Source organism: Leucopleurus acutus (genome assembly GCF_964270905.1).
Source record: "Leucopleurus acutus genome assembly, chromosome: 5".
Classification (NCBI taxonomy): Eukaryota; Metazoa; Chordata; class Mammalia; order Artiodactyla; family Delphinidae; genus Leucopleurus; species Leucopleurus acutus.
Window position 1 is genome coordinate 121,933,293 of NC_139147.1, and position 25,681 is coordinate 121,958,973.

A 25,681-nucleotide genomic window follows, 5' to 3' on the forward strand; every position below is an offset into this window, starting at 1 on the left:
TTAGCATAATGCTCGAGGCAGTGAGAGGGGATGAGATGCAAAACATGACCCAGACAGGTGGACTTAGATAAGAGGAAGGGCAGCTCCCCTTGTCAGAGCAGGAGGAAAATCACAGACAAAAAGGCTGCAACTGAAGGCTGGTTTTACTGGTAACAAGGAAACTGGGGGAGTTTCCACCTGAGTATTTCTAGTTTCTCTTGAAGTAGGAAACCAGGTTATATGAAGAAAGTGAGTTATAGGGGAAAAGGTAAGGAACTAGAGTTTTGAGTAGAGGCTGGAAATAATCCCTTCAGAGAATTACCCAGGGAAATTCAGCAGGATTGCCAGGCAGTAGATCCGATCCATGAGGGAGGTGATCAAGTATTCACAGTGCTAATTAGTCTTCAGAGGGCAGGCTCAAAGGAAGAGCTCCATCCAGGAATTACAGGGCTTCATCTAGGGGCATTGCACGGCTTCATCTACTTGCAACTTTTATGACAAACGGACTAAGAGGCGAGGGATTTTAGAGTACTGGCTTAAGTAAAAATGAAATGAAAAACTATGGAATTGACAAGCTTGACCAGAAGGGCAGCTGAGCGGGGAGCGGCTGGGATAAAATAAAAGGGTCAGTGAACTGGAAGTCCCAGTGAGGGAGACAAAGAGCGAGGGCAAGTTAAGCAAACAAGAAGGTTGTATAGGGAGCCCCATCAGCGACCGTGGCAATGGAGTCCTGCACATTCTAAGAAGCAACTGCAGGAGAGTGTGGCTGAGGAAGAGCTGCGGCAGCCGTGAACCAAGAGGCCATGGCGCTTGATGGCTATTCGGGTGAATGTTGATACCGTGGAGTCAGGGCAGACAAAACGGAAGAGAAAACTGGGCCAGGACGGCTATTAGAAAGCACTGCAAACCAGTAGCTCTGAAAAACTCACAACCGATACACAAACTTTTTTTTTCTTTTAATGAGGAACACCATTCCTCGTCCCCACACCGCAAGCACTACACTGGACCCGAAGATCCAAATCCTTAGAGGCATCATTTTATAATATAGTTTTGCTCCATTAGTCACATGCTATTTGTTTTGATGCAGATATAAATGTTATGCTTCAATGAACCTACTCATGTACTTATTAAAGGGTAGATAAAAAAAAAATCAAATAAACTGCCCATTAGGGTTAGGCCCCTGTGCTTTCCGTAAGTCAGAATACGGACTAATCATAAATTCATCATGAATAACAGTAAATTCTACTTGCCAAGTCCTCTCAATTGACTGTGTTTAACAGAAAGAAAGAAAAAGGCCAGACAAACTCTAAGAATAATGTTTCTAAAAGTAATCATAATTTGGTACTAGTTTCTGTAATAACTAAAATTTTTAACTTACTTTAAAAAACATACTTACACTTTAGAAATTTCTTAAGGTCATTAATGTACCCTCTATAGGACTCCGGATTAGACACGCTGAATGAAAAATCCAATGCTGTCACCGGTTTTGGAAAAACCATAAGCCCTATAGAGATAAAAGAAAAGGGGGGAAATTAATTATAGCAATTCCCTTCTCTCCTTCCTTCTCCTTACTCTTATCTCTAAAAAGGAAGATCTCAGTAAATTTTGTGGAAATTGTTTTCACAGGTAGGTTGAAATTATCAAGAACCTCCCACTTCTATCTGACTACGAAGAGACATCTAAAATGAAAAAATTCCACATCTTCACAATCACCTCGGACATTACCAATTAGAAACCTCCTCTAAATCTTAGTTAGAATTGCTCTGTTCCTTAATTTAAAAGACGCAAGTTTTCCTCTGTACTTTCTACATTCATTTTCTATTAAATATTTTTAGGTTTTGCCAATTTGCCATTAATATACAGAGAAAATTTTAGCAAATCAAAATCTAAGCACTTTGTCATTCAAATTACAACTGTATGAAAACATTCGTAAAGAAAGCTTACCTTATTCAGTGAAAGAGGCCTATACAATTTTAACTCTACAGTTAAATATTCTTCCTTCAATAATAAACACTGCTCGATAACTAAAATGTGGTTTTCTCATATTGAATTGACGCATAACCACCAACAATTTCACATTAGTAATCAACACCCATGTATATAGAATATGTTTGCATGAGTTTATTAACAGAAAATGTGAGCCTATTTATCTCTAACAATCAGGCTTCCAACTTTAAGCTTTCCTTGATTTAAAAGCATTAGATCAAAAGTGTGTCTGTACATGTATAACTGAGTCACTGTGCTGTACAGCAGAGATTGGCACAGCATTGTAAATCAACTCTACTCCATAAAAAAAATTTGTTTAATTTAAAAGCATTAGATCTACATTCAGCCTTGCACAAAGGCTTAAACAAAAAATCCTAAAATTCTCACTAGTTTCTAAACATTCCCCATATATCAAAGTTATTATAGATAAGCCTTGCATTGAATCTGAAAATAAATAACAAGGTTGTTTTAGTTTTCATTAAAATTGCTTTTGCTGTTCTCCATGTACTGCAACTACTGAAGCCCACGTGCTACAACTACTGAGCCCGCACGCCTATAGCCTGTGCTCCGCAACAAGAGAAGCCATCATGTGAGAAGCCTGCGCACCGCAACGAAGAGCAGCCCCTGCTCGCCGCAACTAGAGAAAGCCTGTGCACAGCAATGAAGACCCAATGCAGCCAAAAAAAAAAAAAATTGCTGCTCATAGACATCTAATTCGTTTTAGATCAAACCCAGTTTCTTTCAAATCCTAAATACTTGCCTTTTTGATCTGCATGGTTCTTGAGTTAAACTACAATAGATCCGATGCTACTCAACTATGATGAAACACTCAATGTTCCCAAATGGCAGAGCAAATCTTATTCCATATACAGCACAAAAGAGCCCCAATTAGATTCCCCATTCACCTACTATCTCAACATACCAGATCACTTGGATTTGGAGGATCTCATATGCCTATTTTTCCTTACCCCTCCACCTACTACAAAATCAATAGTAACTTTCTGACTTTTTAATAAAAATGTTCAATGTAGAAATAAAACCTGACCATCCAGTATATGAAGTGACCATCTGTGTATGTCTGAAATTGTATGTTTTCATTTTTAAGGTTTTACAGAAGGAACAAGAAATAATATACTGTAAGTGAAAAAGTAACAGAATCAAGGCAGCTTATACATAACTGTATAAAAACACTCAACTTTAAGAAAAACCCAACTTTTAATAAAACATCCAGTTTGAAAGAAATTTTAAAGAAAAATATGAAAATGTCTATGCTTTATAAAAAAAAGATCACATTCCTTTAACACGACTTATTTCTATGGGAAGTTTTAAATGACTCAATTTACAAAAACTCTGTAGACCAGAATGTCTAAAACTGAATTTCTGATACAAGTTACTTCTTAGATCTTGCTGAGCAATGCTCTTGGAGCCTTAGTTCATTTAACAGCCTGTTTGAAACTCTTAAGTAAAAAAAAAACACAGCAGGAATGTGCCGTACGGCTGCATTTTTTGACGCAGTACACCTACGTCCTCCAAATAAAGTCTTGGCTTACCCCAAACCATGAACATCAACAGAATGTGAAAACTACAGTAACTCTTACGTCTTTATAATTTAAACCACTGGAGCATGAATATGTGTGTATGCATGTGTGTGCATCTATAGGGGTGTGCATGGATGGTACGTGTTTATATCATATGCATGTATATGTTAATACACATACCAATTTCAAACTAGCATTTATTTTACCAGGTGCAAATACATTATTGAAATGATGCCATTTAGAAGTAAAACTTAGGGCCTCCCTGGTGGCAGAGTGGTTGAGAGTCTGCCTGCTGATGCAGGGGACGTGGGTTCGTGCCCCGGTCCGGGAAGATCCCATATGCCGCGGAGCGGCTGGGCCCGTGAGCCATGGCCGCTGAGCCTGCGCGTCTGGAGCCTGTGCTCCACAACGGGAGGGGCCGCAACAGTGAGAGGCCCGCGTACCGCAAAAAAAAAAAAAAAAAACTTGAATATGGTCATTGCTAAAAAAACAAACAAAACACCTTAGAAAGAAGAAGTAGAAATAAAATTTAATTACCCATAATTCCTTTATGAAGAGAAAATCATATTTAACAAACTAGTATACATTCATCTAATATTATATTGATATATAATATGAACACGTGTGCATATATATTTGTTTATTTGAACTAATATTAAGTTTTTAAGTACTATAATACACTTGGTGAATGATTTTAAGGAACTCAGTTTAAAATTATATACTTAAAAAAGTATATTGAACACATTTTACTGCTTATATTATTCATGAAATTATAAATGGTTTAATATTTCTGAAATAGATCAGCTTATGTTCAACAGTAATAGTCACATAACTTAAGGCAGCAAGAGAAATAATTATCTTAGAATTCAGCTAGGTGGAAAGAAAACAGGGCTACAATGAAAGATGAGGAAAAAATTAGCATGGAGCTGGTCTCAGATACATGGTCAAATAGACCAAAAGAGTTATTCATGATATTTAGATAAATATTAGCTGCAAACAAAGGAAAAGCCATTAGAACAAACTTTCTAAGAAAACTGGTTGGGGAAACTGGTTCAATCTCGCTGCTGATATAGCTGAGAAGTCCATGCAGTGGGCAAGGATCTAGGCTAGGGTTCCTCAGCCGTGGGCCTAATGACATTCTGGACTAGATGATACTTTGTTGTGGGAGGTTGTCCCATGCACTACAGGGATGTTTAGCAGCACCCCTGGCCTCTACTCACAGTAGCACGTCTGCAGTTGTGACAACCAAAAATGTCTCCAGACAGTGCTGAATGGCTTTGGGGGGCAAATCACTGCTGGAAGAGAACCACTGCTGCAGACAGAAACCTCCTGCTGCAGACTCCCACCTTCCCTGGCCTGCATGCCCACTCTGCCTGCTGCCCAAATCACGCTCCTCCATGGAGAGCCGTCCCTTTGCTAGCATCTCTGGACGTTGTTTATATTTCTGGGAATTAGACACACTGGAGTTCTGCACATTATTGTTATTTACTAGCACTTTGAGGACAAGGGCCGTGTGCACCAATGAAAGCGGAGCTAGCATTCAAAGACCAACTGTTTAAAAAGAATAAAATCAGGAAGGAGAAAACGTGACTTAAACAAGCGCTCCAGGTTAAGATTTTCTTCCATACGAAGGTACATTCTCCAGTATCCTAGAGGAAATTTTTTTCCCTAAGACAATCAATAGAGAATAATTCAACATATTAAGAGTATACTCATTTTATTCTCTATTGACTTCTTACCATTTCCACACTAAGCAATTAAAAACACGAAGCATGGGGCTTCCCTGGTGGCGCAGTGGTTGAGAGTCCACCTGCCGATGCAGGGGACACGGGTTCGTGCCCCGGTCCAGGAAGATCCCACATGCCGGGGAGCGGCTGGGCCCGTGAGCCATGGCCGCTGAGCCTGCGCGTCCGGGAGCCTGTGCTCCGCAATGGGAGAGGCCACATCAGTGAGAGGCCCGTGTACCGCAAAAAAACAAACAAACAAAAACATGAAGCATGTATTTTACAAGACCAATGCTCTAACCCACACCAGAGCTGAAATATATACTTCATAAGTAAATTACTCAAAGCAAAGTAAAATTACTACACAATATTCATAAACACCATTCATAACTATAACTATATTCATCAATCTGGCTTCACTTTAACTCTCAATATTCATTTCTGCTTACTCTTGGCAAAAGACTCAAGATTTATCAGCCAGGGTTTTGTATCACTGTGTAAATATTAAAGGTTTTTATATCAGTATGTAAATATTAAAGGTCTTTATATCACTATGTAAATATTAAACAACAAACAAAATCACAACTTTCACATTATCTAACCCTAAAGTTTAACATCTTCTACCGGCTATGTAATACAGACTTACGGAGAAGATAAAGTATAACCCAATTTTGTTAGAAGCCATGATAATCACAACATAATTAATTACCTGGACTAGGAATCTGGTCACGATATTTTGGAACCTCATCGTTCAGAGTCTGAAGCATAGCCCACATTGTGAATGTAAAGAGTGCAGCCAGGAACCCATAAAAGACTAGGTAGAAGAGCAAGATCAAACCTGTAAAAGAAAATAAAACTCATAAAGTTGAAGATATACACATTGTGTGTGTGTGTGTGTGTGTGTGTGTGTGTGTGTGTGTGATGTGGCCAGGGTAAAAAAACAGACCCATCATTGCAAGGCTAGAACTCCAAGCTTTGCCATGCACACAGCCAAGTATCTTCATATTCAGAGCGATATGAATTTGCCCAAGCAAGGGGTGTTTCAGCAGGCAGCACCCACCCACATCCTGTGACCCCCTCCTCTCCTCTGATACTTCCAAGTACAAGTAGCTTCCACAGATCATACTGATTCAAGATCAGAGCTTTAAAATTCCAGCACATAAGGGAGTATTTCCCGAAATGGAGTTAATGCTCTCTAGAAAGAAAAAAAGATGATTTTAGGTTGGACAAAAACCCCAGTATGTATATGTGACAAACAAAAAAATTAACACATAGGACTTCCCCAGTGGCCCAGTGGTTAAGACTCCGTGCTTCCACTACAGGAGCCATGGGTTCAATCCTAGGCGAAGTTCTGCATGCCGCACAGGCAGCCAAAAAAAAAAAAAAAGAATTAGCACATCAACCCTGTATTTCACAGTAATTATTAGCATAAATTTGGGTTTTAAAAAGTGAGCTGATTTAGAGAATAGCCAGGAAACATGCAGAGAAGGTAAATCATGAAGCTGGTATCAATGAATAAAGTTTAGGAAACACTGGTTGAGTGGAAGCGTCATGCAGAAGTGAAGAGAGGAGCATCCCAACCAGTGGGACTTGACAACTCCGTGCTAAGCACGCAGCAAGAGCTGGCAGACGCAAGTTTCAACATCAGGGGCTTAACCTTTTTCTCTTCACAATCTGGAAACACTAAGATCTATCCTAAGCCAGTGATTTATTTTGTGAACACCTAGATTTTTCTCAAATGTCTGTATTCAAAGATCTAACATCGTAAGTGGTCACCATCAAGATTATATACTAGAATATATTGTTAACGTCACACATTTATATTTGAACATTTAAAAACTGATCAAAGGGGACTTCCCTGGCAGTCCAATGGTTAAGACTCCGTGCTTCCAATGCAGAGGGCACGGGTTGGATCCCTGGTTGGGGAGCTAAGATCCCACATGCCACGCAGCACAGCCAAAAAAAAACCTGATCAAAGAATATTCAATAAATCCCCAGTTACAGCAACAGTAAAGAACACTTAATTCCCCAAAGTTGAATTAACATCAGCTTCATTTTCCAGTCTTAACATAAACCTGCTTATTAGTATTTGTCCTAGCAGAAGGGCTAGAGCAGGGGTTCCTAACCTGGAATCTATGGACCCTTCACCTTCACTCATCCCCAGAAGGATTAACTTCAGAGCTTCTATGACTTCTGTAATAATACAGTTCTGAATATATCCATTTTTCTTCTGCGGAGTGGCTCTACAACGTTCTTGTGATGCTCAAAAGACCCTGTGACACCGAAACAGATTGTGGCAAAAGCTAGATAACTTTCATTTGTTACCTGCGGGCCAGGAAACTGCCTCCCCTTTTTTTAAGCAAAGGGGAAACAGTTAAAGCAATTTCATTTTAATTTAGACCAGCATTCCCCGTCCTCCCCCTGCCCCAATTACCAGGAGGCCAAAATAGGGAGCGAAAGGACAGAAGGAAGAAAGGAGCACAGGATGTCGCCTCCAGACAGCATCACTTCCCTATCACACAGAGTGATCCTGTTGCAGAAACACAAAGGAAGACCAATCTCAAAGAAGTGATCAGTTTACTACAGAGGTAGATGAAATACGTGCAAAGCCCAAAGGATGGTTTAATGAGATACAGAACAAAAACCATTCTTTCAGATCTGGGTATTTGTAGGAACTAATGGATAAACTCCTCCACAGAGCAGACCAGGGTACAAATATATAAATGTGATAAGGAATGGGGGATGTGTTCCATCCAATAAAGCCTCACTTACAGAGCAGGCAGACTGAGGCCACAGTAGTTTGTCAACTGACGCAGTAGATATTAAACTGGAGAAGTTTAAAACAAAGGTGCCAGGAGTTTAATTATTTAGCGGTGTTTCAAAGTCATCTGAAAATATGCTTACCATTTTCAAATTTGATTTTAAATTTTCAGGAAAAATAATATAAAGCGGATTTACAAAAACGGTTACAAAGCAAATGAACATATAGCAAACACGAACAGAAGTGTAAAAACTTCCTATAAAGAGTTGGGTTGGGACTTCCCTGGTGGTCCAGCGGTTAAGACTTCACCTTCCAATGCAGGGGGTGTGGGTTCCATCCCTGGTCGGGGAGCTAAGATCCCACATGCCTCGGGGCCAAAAAAAAAAAAAAAAAAAAAAAAAAACCACAACATAAAACAGAAGCAATATTGTAGCAAATTCAATAAAGACTTTAAAAATGGTCCACATCAAAAAAATCTCCCAAAAAAAAAAAGTTAGGTTCATAAAATAGATACAGATTAACAGCCATGTCCCAAACCTGATGCCATGTACTAGTGGCCATTAAGTCAATTTTGAATGTAGGGAGTGTACCGAGTAGATAAGTGATTTTCAGCACTGAAGCCAATTTCCCCTGCTTGATAAGATCCTCTTGCCAAGAACAAACTTAACATTTAAAAACTAAAATTAATCTCACTTGTAAAAACCACATATGAAAGACCACTCACAAGGATGGCAGTACTTTATCAACTTAACCGCCTTTCTCCTACACTAAGAAAAAAAATACCTGAAAATAAAAACAGAAGTTGTAAACTGCCGTTCTTATATATCAGTATCTTGCAGTTATTTACTCAGATGCATTCCTGACAATGAATGAGATGGGATGAAACGAATTGAGCTACCCTACCTGAGTAACAGGTAGTGCAGATGGGACCTGTTCAGTGTGCCATGTCTGCCTCAGCGCTAGTTAATGTAAGCAGGGAACAGGTAAGTCATTAGGCTTCATCAAGGCCTGGACATCCACACCTGTTCAACACACTTTGAGACCGTGTGATCTGACTCCCTACTTCTGCAAACTTCCTAGTTACCTGAGGGTACCCAGACAATAGAAAGACTATGCCTTATCCTCAGAGAATTCTGATGAGAAACAACTTCCCCTTGGTAAATAAATTAATAACCTGTTTATAGTTAAAAATAAATTAAAGCAGAGGCAGGTATAATTTTTAAAAAAATCAATTATATGGACAAGTACAAATTTAAAGTCCTTTGTATATTCAAACTTTTATAAGGAGCTATTTATTGAGGTATAATTCACATTTCATTCACCTATGAGTGGAACTGCTTGATCATATGGTAATTCTGTTTAGTATTTTGAGTTAAGTACCAGACTATTTTCCAAAGCATCTACAACATTCTACATTCCCACCAGCAGGATTCCAATTTCTCCACATTCTCATTAATACTTCCTAGTGGGTTTAATTTGCATTTCCCTAATGACTAATGATGTTGAGCATTTTTTCATGAGCTTATTGGTCATTCGTACCTTCTTTAGAGAACTGCCTATTCAGATCCTTGGCCCATTTTTAAATTGGGTTGTCTTTTTATTGAGTTCTAAGAGTTCTTTATATATTATAGGCACAAGCCTCTTGTCAGATACATGATGTTCAATTATTTTCTCCCATTCTGTGGGTTGTCTTTTCACTTTCATGACAGTGTCCTTTATTATTATTTTTTTCAGCAAAACATTCTTATTTTATTTTTATCTCAGCAAATGTTCTCATTTGGCACCCGACTGGCATCAAACCAAAGCCCTTAGGCCAACAGGTGTGGGCTGAGACCACCTGCAAACTTCCCATGTGTAGGTCTCAATGGCTATGCGCATCAGAGCACCTATTCCTCTCTCTAGTCCCTTAGGGTGGCCTAAAGGTCTCAGGTGCGCTAACAGTGCTGGCCACGAGGTGGTGGAAAAGTTGTGACACTGAAATCTGCTGGGATAGGAAGCCAAGCAGTGCCTTGAAAGCAAGTTCTTTTCTCAGGCGACAGATACCCAGATAGGGTCCTGATCATGCTTATTCAACATACTCCTGTCTGCCTGGTGACACTTTTCAGAGCTCAAGCATCTAAGGAAGTCTTGTCTGGCGGGATGGGACAGTAAGCTCTCAGGTCAGCACTGTTGGCCTGGGGAAATCCCGAGTCCAGCTTTGCAGCCTTTGCACAGTGGGTACTTTCCCAGGATCCATGAAAATACTCAGAGCCCATCAGGACATTTTACTTATATGCAGTTTCCAACTGTCAGAGGAGTTCAGGACTGTCTGGCCTTCTCAGGTTCTCAATTCAAGATTAGCTATTCAAAGCATGAAATAAGAGGGAATACGTTTTAAGAATCAAGGCTGTTCTTTTCAGCCCTGCTGAGGGAACAATTTCAGACATGACTTTTAGAGAGGAAGCTGGGCACTCAGCAGGGCACAAGGTGGCTTTCAGACCAAGACTCCTCCTCTGGTGCGGCGGAGGTGGGACCTCAGCGTGGGGTCCCGCATTCTAGCTTTTCTTCTGCGAGCCTAGTTGACTGGCAGGCAGGGATCATGAGAAGCTGCAGGAGAATGAAGACCGGAGACGTGATCAGGACGAACCAGAGCTCCCGAGTCTGCTCCACCAGCTTCTGGCACAACAACATCTCGAAGACGAACTTCAGGCTAAGAACCGTGAGGACCCAGAAAAGGTGGAGCACGGCCAGCCGCTTCTCTCCGACCTGGAAGAGGTGCACGGAGACGACAGTAGTGAAGTTGGTGCTGAGCCGGTCAGCGGCTTGGAAGGCACGAACACGTTCCACCAGGAGAGGCCGGGAGCCAGGCCGTCCACACGCAGGGCCAGCAGCACGGAGAACACCGACAGGGCCATCAGGTGCACGAAGACCTCAAAGGGAGCGAAGCCCAGCAACTGCACCACCTCCCCGAGCGCGGAAAGCATCGCTCCGGTAGAGCGCGGGCCAGGGCCCGGGCGACGGTCTCACCCGCCTGGCTGCGCCGCCACTCCCCACGGGCCTCGCTGGCGCCTGCGCCGTCGTCGCGGCCAGCGAGCTGCAGAAAGTGGCCCTGCCTGCCCTGGCTCTCGGCCCAGCCCAGGACCCAGCACTGGCCGCCAGCTGATGCCCGCCTTGCTCGGACGCCATGCCCCGCTGGGCGCCAACAGTGTCCTTTAAAGCAGAGAAGTTCTTAATCTCAAGGAAGTCCAACTTATCTATTTTTCTCCTTGGTTGCTTGACTTTTGGTATCATATCGAAAACACCACTGCCTAATCCAAAGTCATGAAGACTTGTAATTATATTTTCTTCTAAGAATTTTTAGTTTTAGCTCTTTAAGTTTGGGTCTTTGATCCACTGTGTGTTAATTTTTGTACATGCTATGAAGAAGGGAACATTGGGGTTTGGGATAAAAGCTGGGCAAGGTCCTGGATGGGTTGGTAAAAATCTAAATCTCTCCAGAGAATCTCCATACCTGACCAGCTCTTGGCTACCTATGCCTCATCCCTGAATGCTATGACAGGGAAGTCTAAATACAAAGAGGAGGTGCAGAGAACCAATAATTACAAAATACTGAGAAGAAAAACTAATCCAATAAAGTATCAAATGCAACAAAGAAAGTAATGCCTGAAAAAACTGGGTTGTAACAGGGTACAGAACCAGGGCGGGTAGCGTGAGTATAATTAAAATACAGAGTATAAGGGAAGAGGATAATTTTTCAAAATCTGATTTCATATTCTGATTGTTAAAATTTTAAAACTTAGTAGATAGCTGAACTGGAGAAGAGTCAAATAATAATAAAAAAAATCCAGACACCTAACAAAAAAGCAAACCAAAGACTGGGAAAAATATTTCGCATAATATGAAACCAATAAATTACTTATTTGCAATCTAGAACATATAAAGAACTCTTACAACAAAACAAATTTCTAAAACATGGACAAAAGTTTTGAACAGAAACTTCATCAAAGATGTAATTAGAATTGCAAAACAATAAAGCTCTTGAAAACATACTCAACATCACTAGTTATCCAGGAAGGGCAAATCAAAACCACTACATGCTCACCAGAATGCTAGAAATTCTAAAGACTGACCATACCAAGTGATGATCTAGGAGCGGAGCAGCTGACACTCTAATACACTGCTGGTGGGAATGTGCCAAAACAAAAACCGATTTTGGAAAACAATTTTTTGAAAAGTTAGTAGCATATACCTATGATAGGATCCAGCCAATCCATTCCTAGATATTTAACCAAGAAAAACGAAAGCACACGTTCGCAGAAGTATATGAATATTCGTAAATGCTTTATTTGTAATCACTAAAAACTCCAAACAACCCAAAAGCACATCTACAGATGAATTAATAAATAAATTCTGGCATATAATACAATGGAATACTATTCATGAACTACTTCTCAAAGTAAGTGTGCTGAATGAAACAACTCAGCACTCCTGACCCCAAAGAGAACACGCTACATGATTCCATGCATTTAAAGTTTCAGAAAAAACAAACTAATCTAATCTGTCAAAAAGCAGATCTATTTTTGCCTGGATACTGGGGAGGTAGGGAAAGAAAAGGATTACAAACGGGAAAGAGGAAATCTGGGGAGTGATGAATATTTTCATTACCTTGATTAGAGTGATAGTTCCATGGGTACAATATATGTATATGCATATAGGTGAATACACATCAAAACTCAAGTTATACATTTTAATTTTAAATACGTGCAGTTTACCATATGTCACAATTATACCTCAAAAAAGCTATTTAAAAAACAAAAATTTGGAAGAAGGCCTAACCTAGAGAACTAGCCAAGCCAAAGAAAACTTCAGTGAACTAAAAGATCAAACCAAGGTGTTTTACAATACTGGGCAAAAAGACAGAGAGTGTGTATGGAGCTTGTTGAGACACGGGAGACAGAACCATAATATCAATAAATCTAACAGGAATTCCACCAGAAAAGGGATGGGGAGGAATGCCCAAAGAAATAACACATTTTGTGTCTAGATTGGAAAAGACTGAAAAATATTAGAAAATACCCTATACCTAGATAGAAAAAGGTAAAATTTCAGAATACTAAAAATAAAGTGAAAATTTCTTAAAGCTTCTAAAAAGATAAAACGGGTTTTACCTAGAGCAGAGAAATATGACTGACAGATATCTCATCAGCCAAAAATAAAACAGTATATTCCAAACTGAGGAGGCTTTAAGTTTTAGCTACACTGTCTTCATTTCCTTCGTTTTGGAAGAAAAACTTATATATTATCTAACCTGAAAAAAAAGGACAAAGTTCACAGACTAAATTCTAGAAAAAGCTAATATAATTGTACATTTTTCATTTTTTAAAGTTTTCTTTAAAAATCGAAGACAAGAAAAATATATAAAGCAATGGTGAGCAAAGAAACCAGTAAGACTTGCTGGTAACATCTAAGTAAGTGTTGATTTTAATTTCTTTTCCTTATCATGTCTGAGGAATAACTTACATACAATAATTTTCATTGATTCCAAGTACACAATCCCAATGAGTAGACAGTTGCATGTATTGTGAAACCACCACTACACTAATGATACAGAACATTTCTATCACCTCTGAAAGGTTCCTTGTGCCCGTTTGCAATCTGTACATCCTTCAGCCAGCCAATGATCTCCTTTTGCCACTACATTAGTCTGTATTTTACACAGTTAAAATTTGATTTTAATTTAATAACAAGTTAAAATCCCAAAAATATTAAGGTAGGAATAATTTAATAGTAGTCTAATAAAAGACATTCTCAAAGTGGGTTAAAGAAAACCTTATAGCACTATAAATAAATGCTATTTATAGATAAAAACCTAAAATTATAACACATACTGGTTGAAAATAAAGTAGATCTTGGCTAACAAAAAGAAATGTAGAAGTGGCATTATTTCTGTAAGCAAACTATTTAGAATTCAAGTCAAAAGGTATTAACAAAGCAAAGATATTCTCTATTAATAAAAAGTAAACAAAACACATCAAGAAGATACAGCATAAAAGCCATGAACATTTGTGATGCTAAGTGGCTTAAGATATGTAAAGCAAAATTTATCACAATCATCTGTAGAGATTTTAACGTACCTCTTCCAGAAATCCACAGATCAGGTAAACAATAACAAAAAGGATAATATTTTAAAAACACAACTAATAGTTATTTAATATATGTAAAACTTTGTAGTCACCAGAAAATATACTCTTTATAAACCTGGAACATTGCCTCGAAACTGACCATGACTTAAATTTCAAAAAAACCAAACCAAAACAAAATAAAAAATAACCTAAAAAAAAAAAAATCAAGGCCACATTTTTCAAAATCAAAGTATGTTAGAGAAGTATAACAAAAATTTAGAAAATGGACTGCTAAATAACCTTTGGATTAAAAAGACAACAAAACCCAAAACATTCAAACTTCAAAACAATCATGTAGCCAAAGCAGAACACAAAGGAAAATCCATAGCCTTATACGCATGCACTAAAAAACCAGACTAATCAAAAAAGCCAGGTTTTAAATTCAAGAGTAAAATAAATTCAAGGAAAGTAGGAGATTTAAGATACAAGCACAAGTTAATGGAAACAAATGCAAAAAAAAATCATTAATTTTACCAATAAAACCAATTTCCAAACTAGTAAGCTCGAAAATAGATGAAATATATGATTTTTAAAGAAAATAAACATATTCAAATCAGAAGTTGTTACAAGAAATAAAGAGCTCTATCCCTAAAAGAGACACTATGTCCAAACAGCTTTAGTTCTCCCAATTTTCAAGTAGATTCTTTCTCTACACACGAGCTGTCCTTTTTGTTTGCTCCGTAAGTTACCTAAATCTTTATAAGGCTAGCACTCTCCAGATACCAAAACTAAACAGACAGTCCTCGCACAGATTTCACAAATTTATTTTATTTTAAACGCTTACATAGAGCTTACGTGCTATAGAGTGATAATGACACAGGAACAGAGATACAGATTAATAACAAAACATAACAATAATCAAGAAAGGATCCATATAAAATCCATGTAACAAAGTGGGCACTTCAAATCAGTGAGAAAATGATGGATTATTCAATATATTTTGAGATAAGTGATCAGGAACAGCCTACAAAAGACTGTTAAATTGGTAATAATATTTATTTAAACAAGTACAATTTTTAAAATAAAAGAATTAAGAGACAAAAGACAGCAAAAAGACGAGCAGGTCGCTGTAAAGAAACGAAAACTGAGCAAACATAAGTTGCAATTATCAGAGATACTGCAAATTAAACCAACCAAGACACCAGCATCCCATCAAACTGGCAAAAATTTTTAAAGAGTGATGATAACCAATGCTCAGAAAGTTGAAGGGAAACAGGTTATTTGATCCCTGCTGGTGAGAGTATACACTGGTACAGCTTTACTGGAGGACAATAAATTAATATAAAAATAAACATATACTATAAACTGGTGATTCCATTTCTCAGTGACTACCCTGGATAAATAGTTGCACACATGCACTGCACAATTTGCAAGAGAAAAATTGCAAACAACTAAATATTCATCGCAAAGAAATATATATATATATATCTTGGATATATATCCCTACACTATGCAATATTATGCAATGACTCAAAGGAATGAGATAAATAAATGGGGGGGGAGAGAGACAGAGACATGGAAACAGTCAAGACATATTAAGTGAAAAAAGCAAGTTCTAGAACATACATTCCTCCTATTACTCATGTAAAAGTGGAAAATTAATTATTCCTACATAGTCCATATATACTCATATACATATACACACACACACACATATATACATATACACATATGTAAGTGTGTTGAAAAAGGACTGGTAGGAAAACTGATAAGCAATCATTATCTGTGGGAAAGACTGCGACTGGTAGAAGGCAGTGAAGAGAAACAATATATTCATGTATTCTTTGTTCTCCAATATCCAATTAGGAATACTTACAAATACACAGAAAAGTTAAAAGAAATGTAAGTGAACACGCATAAACCCCACCTAGATTCTACAGTAAAGTCTACTATATTTACCTCTTACCTATTCACCATCTATTTTTTTTTAAGAATTTCAAGTTGCAGATGTCAGTACACTTAACCCCTAAATACTTCAACATTATATTAACTAAAATTGAGGGAAAATTGCATTCAGCAAAATACACAAATCTCCAAGGTACCATGACACGGTTGTTGAGAAATACATTCACCTCTATGATTCAAACAGCTATCAAGATACAGAACATTGCCAACACCCTATAAAGTTCTCATGCCCCTTCCCAGTCAATCCCCATGACCACCATCCTAGAGGCAAACACCATTCTGGGCTTTTCCCCAGCATAGGTAAGTATTGCTTGATTTAGAATTTCAAAGAAATGAAATTATATAGTATATTCTCTTTGGTAAAGCTTCTTTTCTGCTCAGCCTAATTGTGGGATTCACCCATGTTTTGTGTTACCTGTAGTTTGCTCCTTTTTACTGTTGAGTAGTATTCCACTGTGTGGACACTGGTTTGTTTATCCATTCTACTGCCGGACACCTGGGCTCTTTCCAGTTTGGAGCTACTATGAATATTTTGTGTATTTTTGTGGACATATGTTTTCATTTCTCTTGGGTAAACTGCTGGGGATCATGGGGTAAGTGTATATTTACTTGTACAGTAAATTGTTAGACCTTTATCCAAAGTGGATATACCACATATGTTTTAAAAAGTATGACAGGTAACAGTGGTTACCCAGGGAAGAAGCTGAGGATGACAGTGGACTTATTGACTATTCACATCTGTACTATAAAAACTCAAATAATGAAGTTACTTTTGTCATATGAAAAAAAACAAAGCCAAGAGTCCACATTCCATTTAAGACACGTTCAGGTTTCTTGGATTAGCCTACGCTGACCACTAACTTCTAAAGCATAGGTCAGCAAATCATGGCTGCTGCCTGTTTTTGTAAATAAAATACTGAAACGCAGCTAGGCCACTAGTAAACATATTGTTTACGGCCGCTTTCAAGCTACTAACAGCAGAGTTGAGTAGCTGCAACACATACTGTATTCCTGGCAAAGCCTAAAATATTATCTGGTCCTTTAAAGAAGAAGTTTGCAGCCTCCTGTTCAAAAGCATTTATATAGGCCTTGATTTTCATTCCAATGTGACATCTGAAACTATCTCGTGCAACTTCTCCCTTACAGAGGAAACTAAGACCAAGAGATTTTTAATGACTTATCTAAGCTTAGATGGAGATGTAGAATTCTAATTCAGGTCTATATTCTGAATCCTAGTCTGATCATCTTCTCAGTATACCGGTAAATTTCTAAGACTTATCAAGCAAAAATACATAGGCCCACAGGCTCACTTTGACTACGATGCCCTATCTGGAAACTTCAATGAATTAGAAATTTAGTGGAACAGAATCATGGTGAGCTGAGGGGAATGATGAACAAGTTTCTCCACAAACAGGACTTTCATAGTGTGGAGCTATACCAATTAATCAAAGTACTCTCAACTTTAGCCCAACGACCAGGTGAATCACAAGTGGAAACTGACTAAATGACAATTTATTCATCAAAAAAATAGTAAGTGCTTACTATGTGCTAGGTGTTGTAGGGACATAAAATGCACCTGTGATTCCTGCTCTGTGAGAACATCCAGCTAGTGGGAGCAACGTATATCAACAACTCTAATCCAGGATACAAAATTTTTAGGTGTTATAGACGATAAATGTATTATTTTCACCTGGGCAAGTCCGAGAAGGCTTATGGCAGAGACGGCACTAGATCTACGAAGCAGGGGAGAATTTATGATGCAGAGAATGAAGGGCACGGGAGAGGGAATGAGCAGGGCATTCCAGACCAAGGGGCCTTAGACATACCCATTTGGCTATGACATGTGGTGTACAGGGAGCAGGGTGTAAAATGACAGATTATATAAAGTTGGAAATGTAGTTCTAAGCCAATATGTAATATATCCGGAATACCAGGCTGTCTGGAACTGATTTAAACCTTCTGAAAGCAGTGGGGATCCCAACAGCTTTGGGGTATAGGGAGTAGCTTGACCAAAGCTGCAGCCTTAGAAATAATCTGATAGCAGTGAAGTTACACTGGTTTAGGTCACAATGATCTAACTGATTCCTTGGATCTTTCTGGGGCTGCACCAGAAGAGCCTAACTTCCCCAGTCAACAACACTACACTTTTTATAAGCAGCAGATAAAAGCTGGAAAGCTAGTGGTCTCTTTAAACTAGGACAATTTTGAAAGAAATTTACAAAAGATCTTCATCTAGTGCTTTAAGTTTTTTAATCAGAGAATTTACAAGAAAAGGCACTACCAGATCCTGAAAAAGTGGGGCAGGGTTGGTGGGAATATTGAGGGCTCTGCAATGTGCAACAGGTGGTTAGCATTATGAAGCTAGGAAAAACAAGCACCCTGGGCTCCCTCTGAATGCCTGTTTTCACAAGATACTGGAGGGTGGGGTGAGGTGGGGCAGTGGTGAGTAGGTCAGAGAAAATTAATTCCTGAATTAACTGTAGCAGTGGTAATGAGGGTGTGGGTCACTAAGAGATTCAAGAGATGTTATGGAAGTACAATTGGCATGGTTTGGCCAGGTTCAGAGCCCAGATGACAGAAATGGTAGTGACAGTCTTCAAAACTTGCAAATACAGAAGCAACTCACAACTTCAGTGGAGGAAGGGGAAAGAGCTCTGTTTATCAGTTGATAAGGTACTGGAGTTGTCTAAGCCTCACTCTCAGGTTTATGGGATATGCAAGAAGCAACTGGAATCTCAGAGAGATGTTAACCAAGAAGTAAAATTTGTCGTAATCTTTGCAATTGTTTTATGAGATGAAGAAGATGAAAAAAAAACAAGGCCAAAGACAGCACCTGGGAAATCTACATCTAGGAAACAAGAGAACCAGGAAAGGAATGGCTAGAGAAGTGTAGAGTAGGGGTAAGGGCCACTTTTACGGACCAGATACTGCCAACTGGCCAGAAACCATCAAAAGAAAAGTACCTCGTGCTGTGGACAAGGGTCAATTCCTTACCATGGCATCAGCAGAATACTAGCAGGAAGTCATAAATGAGAGCCAGCTCCACCAATGACTCAGTAACAAAGTTTAAACAGATATGGGGAGGTTGTTAAGTTAGGGAATTCTTCTTAAAAATATTATTAGTTAAATAGCACCCTGTAGGGAGAGGATGATACTATTAAATAAACCCCCATTAAATCTGAGAGCAGGTAAGTTTAAAAAGAAAAAAAAAATCTTTATGAAGTTCTCATAAGAGCCATATAAGAAGTAGAATAGAGCAATAAAGCAGGACACAGGAGGCCTGGATAATTACCCTGGTTCTGTTATCCTAATCAGATGCACGACCGGGGCATGTCAAACTCAGCTGAGTCTCTTTCTCAGTCTCCCTGAGAAAGTTAAGTGGAAGCTTTTTCTGAACACTGAACTATGAAAACCATCAGTGCTGAAGCAAAAAGGAAAAAAAAAAAAAGGAAAATGCCCAAACACTGGGTGAACCGTTATGCTATGATACACCAAAACCATCAAAGACATTAAAAACAATGTTGCAGAAGACTAATTACATTTAATTAGACTGGAAACATTTCATAATACTGTTCATTCATTCAACCACTTCTTATTACATTCCCACTAAGTGCCGGGCAACAGGCTAGGTGTTAGGGAATTCAAGACGGGTAAGATGTGAATAAGAAGCTTATGTCTAATAAGCGGGCAACAACAATACTGTTGAAGTCATAAATACTATACTAGAAAAAGGTATCATAGAATACACTGGAGCACTTGACCCAGTCTCAAGGCAAAGAATGGTTCGAAAAGGTTTACCAGAGATCAGGCCATCACAGCTGACATCTGAGTAGCCAGGCCAAGTTGAAGGAAGGAGAGGCTCGGAAGCTAGGAAACAGGCCCCAAAGCAGTGGGAGAGAACTATGTGGAACAGCAGAGATGACAGGGGAGAAACCAGACTGCAAAGAGTCTGCACGTCATGCTAAGGAGCCCCGAGGGCAACAGAGTTACACGAAGAGGTGCCCATGAAACATCCAACTGAAGATTTCTGACAGGCATTTGGTAATAAGAATACAAAAAAGTCTTAGGGACTAGAAATGCAGATTTGGGGGTCTCAAATGGAGATAATAACTAAAGCCACCAGAACATGTAAGTTCCAGCAGGAAGTGTGGACAGTCCCCACAGAAGTGATGGAGAGGGCCAGGGATACCCCAACAGAAAGTGGCAGAGGAATAAAAAACATTCCCCTTAAACGTTAAGTGATCAAACTAGGTATATCTGTGTATTTTCAAATTTTATTTATACATTTGAAAAAACTTTATACATAGGAAAATGTTAACAGTGGTTACTCTATGTGATTAAAGATGACAGGTTTTACTTTAAAATCAATATAATGAATGCATAATTAGAACATATTTATCTTCCAAAGTTAATTTTTCTTTCCTATTACACAATTCCTTTTTTTAAACTGCTAGGTTAGTAGAGGCTTAACCATAATGGAAATGCCGGAAGTCGAAAGGGGGAGGGGAAGGGGAACTGATATCTCCTAAGATTAACCTTCACTTTTTAAAAATTATTGTACATGTGATTTTTTTTCCTGCTCATACATGTGTGCTGCCCATGTACTCTTGGCATATTTCAATAAAAGTGTTTGGAACATAAAAGCGTTAAACGGTCCTTAATCAAACACAATGATAAATCACAGTAAAGTTGTTACTAAGGACAGGAGGGTTTTTAAACTTCTTTTAATACAACTAAATTAATTCTAAAAATATAAATTCAAAAGTCAATTTCAAAGAAATGGAATTACTTCGGGGGTGAGGGGAGGCTGCTCTTTAACACAGTAAAGCACATACTACTGTAATTACAAAGGTATCTGGAACATCACACACACACTTGCCCCCTCCCTCCCTTCCACTAGCAGTCCAGAAGTGCTGCCTCCTGCTGGGGGACAGCTCGGTTAGCCTCAGCTGCTGCCGCTGCCACACCCACCACTGCCCTTCATATTTATAGCCTGCACACAGGGTAAGGCAAGTCCTGTTACTTTCCCAACAGTGCGAATTTCTGTAAAGTTTCTTTAATATGTCACTCCACAGGACAAAGAATACCTTACAAAACTGGGAACATAAACACACTTGCCTTCTCCCCTACAGTCAGACACCCAAGATGGGATGGAGCCTGATCTCCAAAGCAGAGCATTTACTGAGGCATAACCCAGAATGGGAGCAGGTGACTGAAAAAACAGCACTTCGTATATAATATGACCTATAATAAAAGAGACCTATAATAAAAGAGAAGCACGTGAACAAAATGCAGATATTAGTAGTTTGGGTCCAGAATCCTGACCCTGCTTGGAATCAGTAACTTGGGTTTTAGGTCCATGTTAAAATAAAGCATTTATTGACAGATAACCTTAAGATAATGAACTCCAAAGAAGCCCACAAGCAGATGTCATTAAATGACATTACATCATGTTTAAAAAAAAAAAAAGCTCTGTCCTTGGAGAGTCTGAGGCCAAGGATTCTATCACTAGCTGAGTAAGTGAATTCTGACAGATCAGATCTGTGGGTTCAATTTTCTCACGTATGAAAATGAGGGCACAGGGCTAGATTAGTGGCTTTCAACCTTTTCTTGATTGTGAGCCACAGTAAGAAATACATTTTACATCAAGGTATCTGAATATACAAAAAGTTTCACAGAATGATATTTTCTCTTAGAATAAACTTATTAGGCAGAATAAACTTTGATAATTTTTCTATTCTATTTCATTATTTTTAAAAATGTTAACTGCAACACATGGTCCACTGTCTACAATTAAATAACACTAGATGATCTTTGAGCTGCCTTTTACTCTAATTGTACGTAATGCATTTAGGTTTAATATCTGCAACATAGCCACAAGGTGCTAAATTGTCTTTGTCCTGTGTTTTCGTAAAAGGCAACTACTTATTCCTGATGCATCCTTACTGTCCAGCTTGAGAAAACAGCTCTTAGGAACACTTTGATCACCTACATGGTGTGCGTAGAAAGTTGTGAAGATGGAATGAGGTAAGTACGTTTATATAAGCATTTTGAAACTGCTGTAACCAAGTGTCACATATTAACCAAATATACAAGAAGCTAATCAAATTCTTCACACAGCTGTTTTAAATAAGGCAATCAGATGAAACGTAGTATTTTCACTTTATCCCCAAGGTAAACTGCAAAATTGCTTTTTAAACATGTGTTTTTAACATATATAATGCACTTGGAGAGGAACCTCAGATTACATGGGACAAATGTACTGAAGACTTGAATGTAAAAAATAAAATCAGGAAACATCTTAAATGTCTTTATAGAATCCTTGAGGTAGAGAAAGGTTTTCTTTATATGCCAGCAGCCCAGCAAATTTACCTAGGTCAAAAATAGATATAAAAAAAAAAAGAAAAGAAAAATAGATGTAATAATTCCGCCCCGGCCATTAATTTCAAAAGCGACTAAAAGAAAAAATTTGCACTAATGAGGTTTAAAAAAAAAGCCTATAACATGTTTTCAGAATATAAAACGTACATAATGTTATCCACAACCCAGAAATTCCACCAGTAGAAACATATCTCAAGGAAATAAATTTGCAAAACTGTACAAGGATGAAGGGAATGGGAGGAGGAGGGACCAATACATACAATAATGCACTGGTTAAAAAAAAATCAGGAGTTACTTCTATTACCCTGGGTATCTCCCATGTATACATACGGTACACATTAGTAAACTTAAAAAAAAAAAATCCCAGTACGTCTAACTATACAATGGAACACTAGCCAGCTATTAAAAGTGGTGATATAGGTCTTTATTTATTAACATGGGAAGATGCCCACAATATACTCAAAAGATTATAAAGCAACACTTACGGTATGATCTCTTTTTGTTAAAAAAAAATTAATAATAACATTATACACATTTTTAGTGTCTGCCCAGACATATACCAAAATATGAATAGTGGATGTCTCTGGGGTGATGAGATCAGGCAGCTCACTCATACACTGCCTTTCTGAGAACTACAAGAAGATATGCTTTCTCCAGGCACACCCCATGCTCTAGGGTACACAGCCCGGTGAGCTGAGTATGGATTTCAGCCTCCAGGCACCACTCCTCCGCATTTCCTTGGAGTGAGCGCCCTTATATTGGGATAGGATTATGGATAGCTTTCTCCTATTTACGCCATTCTCCGCTGGCTTACTATTATTACAATAAACCCAGAAATTTACTATTTGTTGATATTTTCGATTTTGAAAAAAAGGTCTTGCCTTAATCCTTCCAAAACTAATCCCAACTTTACTTGTACTACTCCCACTGCCCTTACATGATGCCGCATACTCGGATAATTTGTGCGTGTTATCTATTTAAATGCACGTACCAAATAAAATCTCTATCCCAAAAGCATATAATACAAAGGTTAGATAAGGAGCACAACCTGCAGTAAGAAATGTCATTCTAACACAAAGTGCAGATACTTATTACTGGAAATGAGAAGGCACTGAGAAAGGTAGTCTACACAAATTAACCACTCTCCACCACTCAAAAATTCCTTCAGCAGAAAAAGTTAGTACACTCTAGAAACAATAATAACTGTTTACAGTTTTTTCCCCCATTTAATTCCAGATGCAAGATCTATTTCCTCATCACATTAGTGGGTTCCCCACAGACAGCCATTCGAAAAAAAATCGTGAGTGATTACCATGCAGTTAGGCAAGGCATCTGTAAAATAATACCACCGCTGGACTAGGATTAAAGGACAACTGGTTCTTTTCTTGGCTCTTTGGTATATGTAATTTTACACAAAGTAAAAACGCAACCTCTCTGGGGCTCATTTTTCTCGTCTCTAAAGCTGGGTTTGGGCTAAAAAACCTCCAAGGCCCCTTTCACCTTGTGATAGGACTTTAAGCCGCCTTTCCACTCTGGAGGAGCCGATTTCAAGCAGCAGCCAGTCTATTTTCTAAGTCAGAGCAAATTTACTCTCTTCGTGCTTCTCTTGACAATGTCACGCCCGAATAGTTCTCAACTCTAGAAATATTCTCACTCAGAAAAAAAGGTCTGTCATGACCAACTAACAAAATATTTTTCAAAAGGAAAGAAAAACTAGTTTACTTAAGTGTAAAGGGGGGAGGAGGAAGCGCACTAGTCCTTATTCAGATATAAACATAATTTTTCCAAAAAAATAAAGAGTCACTCTAAAGCAGCACCACACTGGCGGATGGTTTAAATATTTCTTTTAAAACAAAGAACCCATGCAGAGGAAAACTGCTAGCAAATTCAATCATCACACGTTTTGAGGGCACAGGAAAAAAACCTGTGCCATTCAGACCGGATTTACTTTCCCCCAATGAAGCACGTTGGTAAGAAAACCTGTGTCATTAAAAAGGAATTAGGGAGAAAGCAACCTTTTAAAAGGTCTTTTCACTGTCCAAACTCAAGTGCACTTTCATGTACCGTGTACTTCTGTGCTTAAAACATGAGTGCAGACCACACACTTAACACTCACACTCTTCCGACCAGCTGGGGTGGCAGCGTGGACGAGTCACAAGATAGCGGCGGGAGTGGAAATTTCCTCTCCCCGGGCGTGGGGCAAGGTCGGGCTTCCCCAAACCGCTCGGCGCCGCTGGCCGCCTCCGCCAGGCCTCTCCGGGCCGGCGCGCTCCGTACAAAGGAGGCCGGGCCCTCAGCCCCCACGCGCTCGGGGTTCGGGACAGGGTTTACCGGCTTCCGGCGCCGCAGGCCCGGGCAGCACGTGCGGCCCACTCCCGGCAGGGAGGAAGGAACCGGCGCGGCCCGGCGGCGGCTGCCAGCGGGCCCCGCAGCCTCGCTCGCCCGCCGCCGACCCCGCGAGAAATGAATGGGGCCGCGCTGCTCCTCCGGCGCCGCCGCCCGCGTTCGAGTCTGGCGGACGCGGCGAAAACCGCTGCGGGCGGAGGCAGCGGCGGCTCCCGGGGCCCCCGCGCGGGGAACCGCCTCCCGCCTTCCCTTCCCACCCGACCCCGCCCGGCGCCCCCCGGACTGCGGCCGGCCCCGGCGCCCAACCGCCGCCCGCTCACCCCAGCTCTTGGCGGTGCGCCCCAGGAACTCTCCGGTGGTCGGGTTGTAGATGAAGAGCTTCCACTCGGCCAGGCTCTGGTTGAAGGACTTCTTCTCTTTCTTCGTCATGGTGTGCGTGCGGACGTCGAGGGGAGCGGCGGCCGCGGGGGTGGAAGCGGCGAGGAGCGCAGAGGCGCGTGCGGGCTCGAGCGGCGCAGCCCGGCGACGGCGGCAGAAGGCGGGGCGGCCTAGTAAACCTCCTCTCTGTGGTGAGCGCTCGACCCGACTGCGCTGCGCCGCGCCGAGCCGGGCCGCCGCTCCGGCCGCGGGAGCCTGACGTCTCCGCCCTCCGCAACCAATCCCCGCGCCGTTCAGGCCCCGCCGCCGCCGCCGCCGCTACCGCCTCCAGCCGGCGGCGGGGCGCAGCTGGAAGCTGTGAAGACGCCCCGCCCACGGCCACAGCCCCGCTCGGTGGTACCCGGCTTGGCTCCGGGACGCTCGGCGCTCCCTCTTCCCGGCAAGAAGAAGCAAAAACTACGCATAGCAACTTAAAAAATCATGAGAGTTTAATAAGAAGCAGATTTATAATGACAAGCAAAA

At 40.0% G+C, this 25,681-nt stretch overlaps 1 protein-coding gene and 1 pseudogene across 2 annotated transcripts in view; both read right to left on the bottom strand.

Moving 5' to 3' along the window:
• The window catches only part of ATP1B3 (ATPase Na+/K+ transporting subunit beta 3), a 41,647-nt gene extending 16,251 nt beyond the window's left edge, over positions 1–25,396 (bottom strand). Inside the window, exons 1-3 of the mRNA XM_082839360.1 lie at positions 25,102–25,396; positions 5,937–6,065; positions 1,376–1,483 (exon numbers count right to left, since the gene is read on the bottom strand). Of these exons, the coding sequence (XP_082695486.1) occupies positions 1,376–1,483; positions 5,937–6,065; positions 25,102–25,210 (346 nt within the window). The 5' untranslated portion in view covers positions 25,211–25,396. The remainder of the gene's footprint in view (positions 1–1,375; positions 1,484–5,936; positions 6,066–25,101) is intronic.
• Positions 10,503–10,951, bottom strand: LOC309962249 (transmembrane protein 203-like; annotated as a pseudogene). Its single transcript has one exon. The product of its transcript is annotated as a transmembrane protein 203-like (transcript).
• Positions 25,397–25,681: the final 285 nt, after the last annotated feature.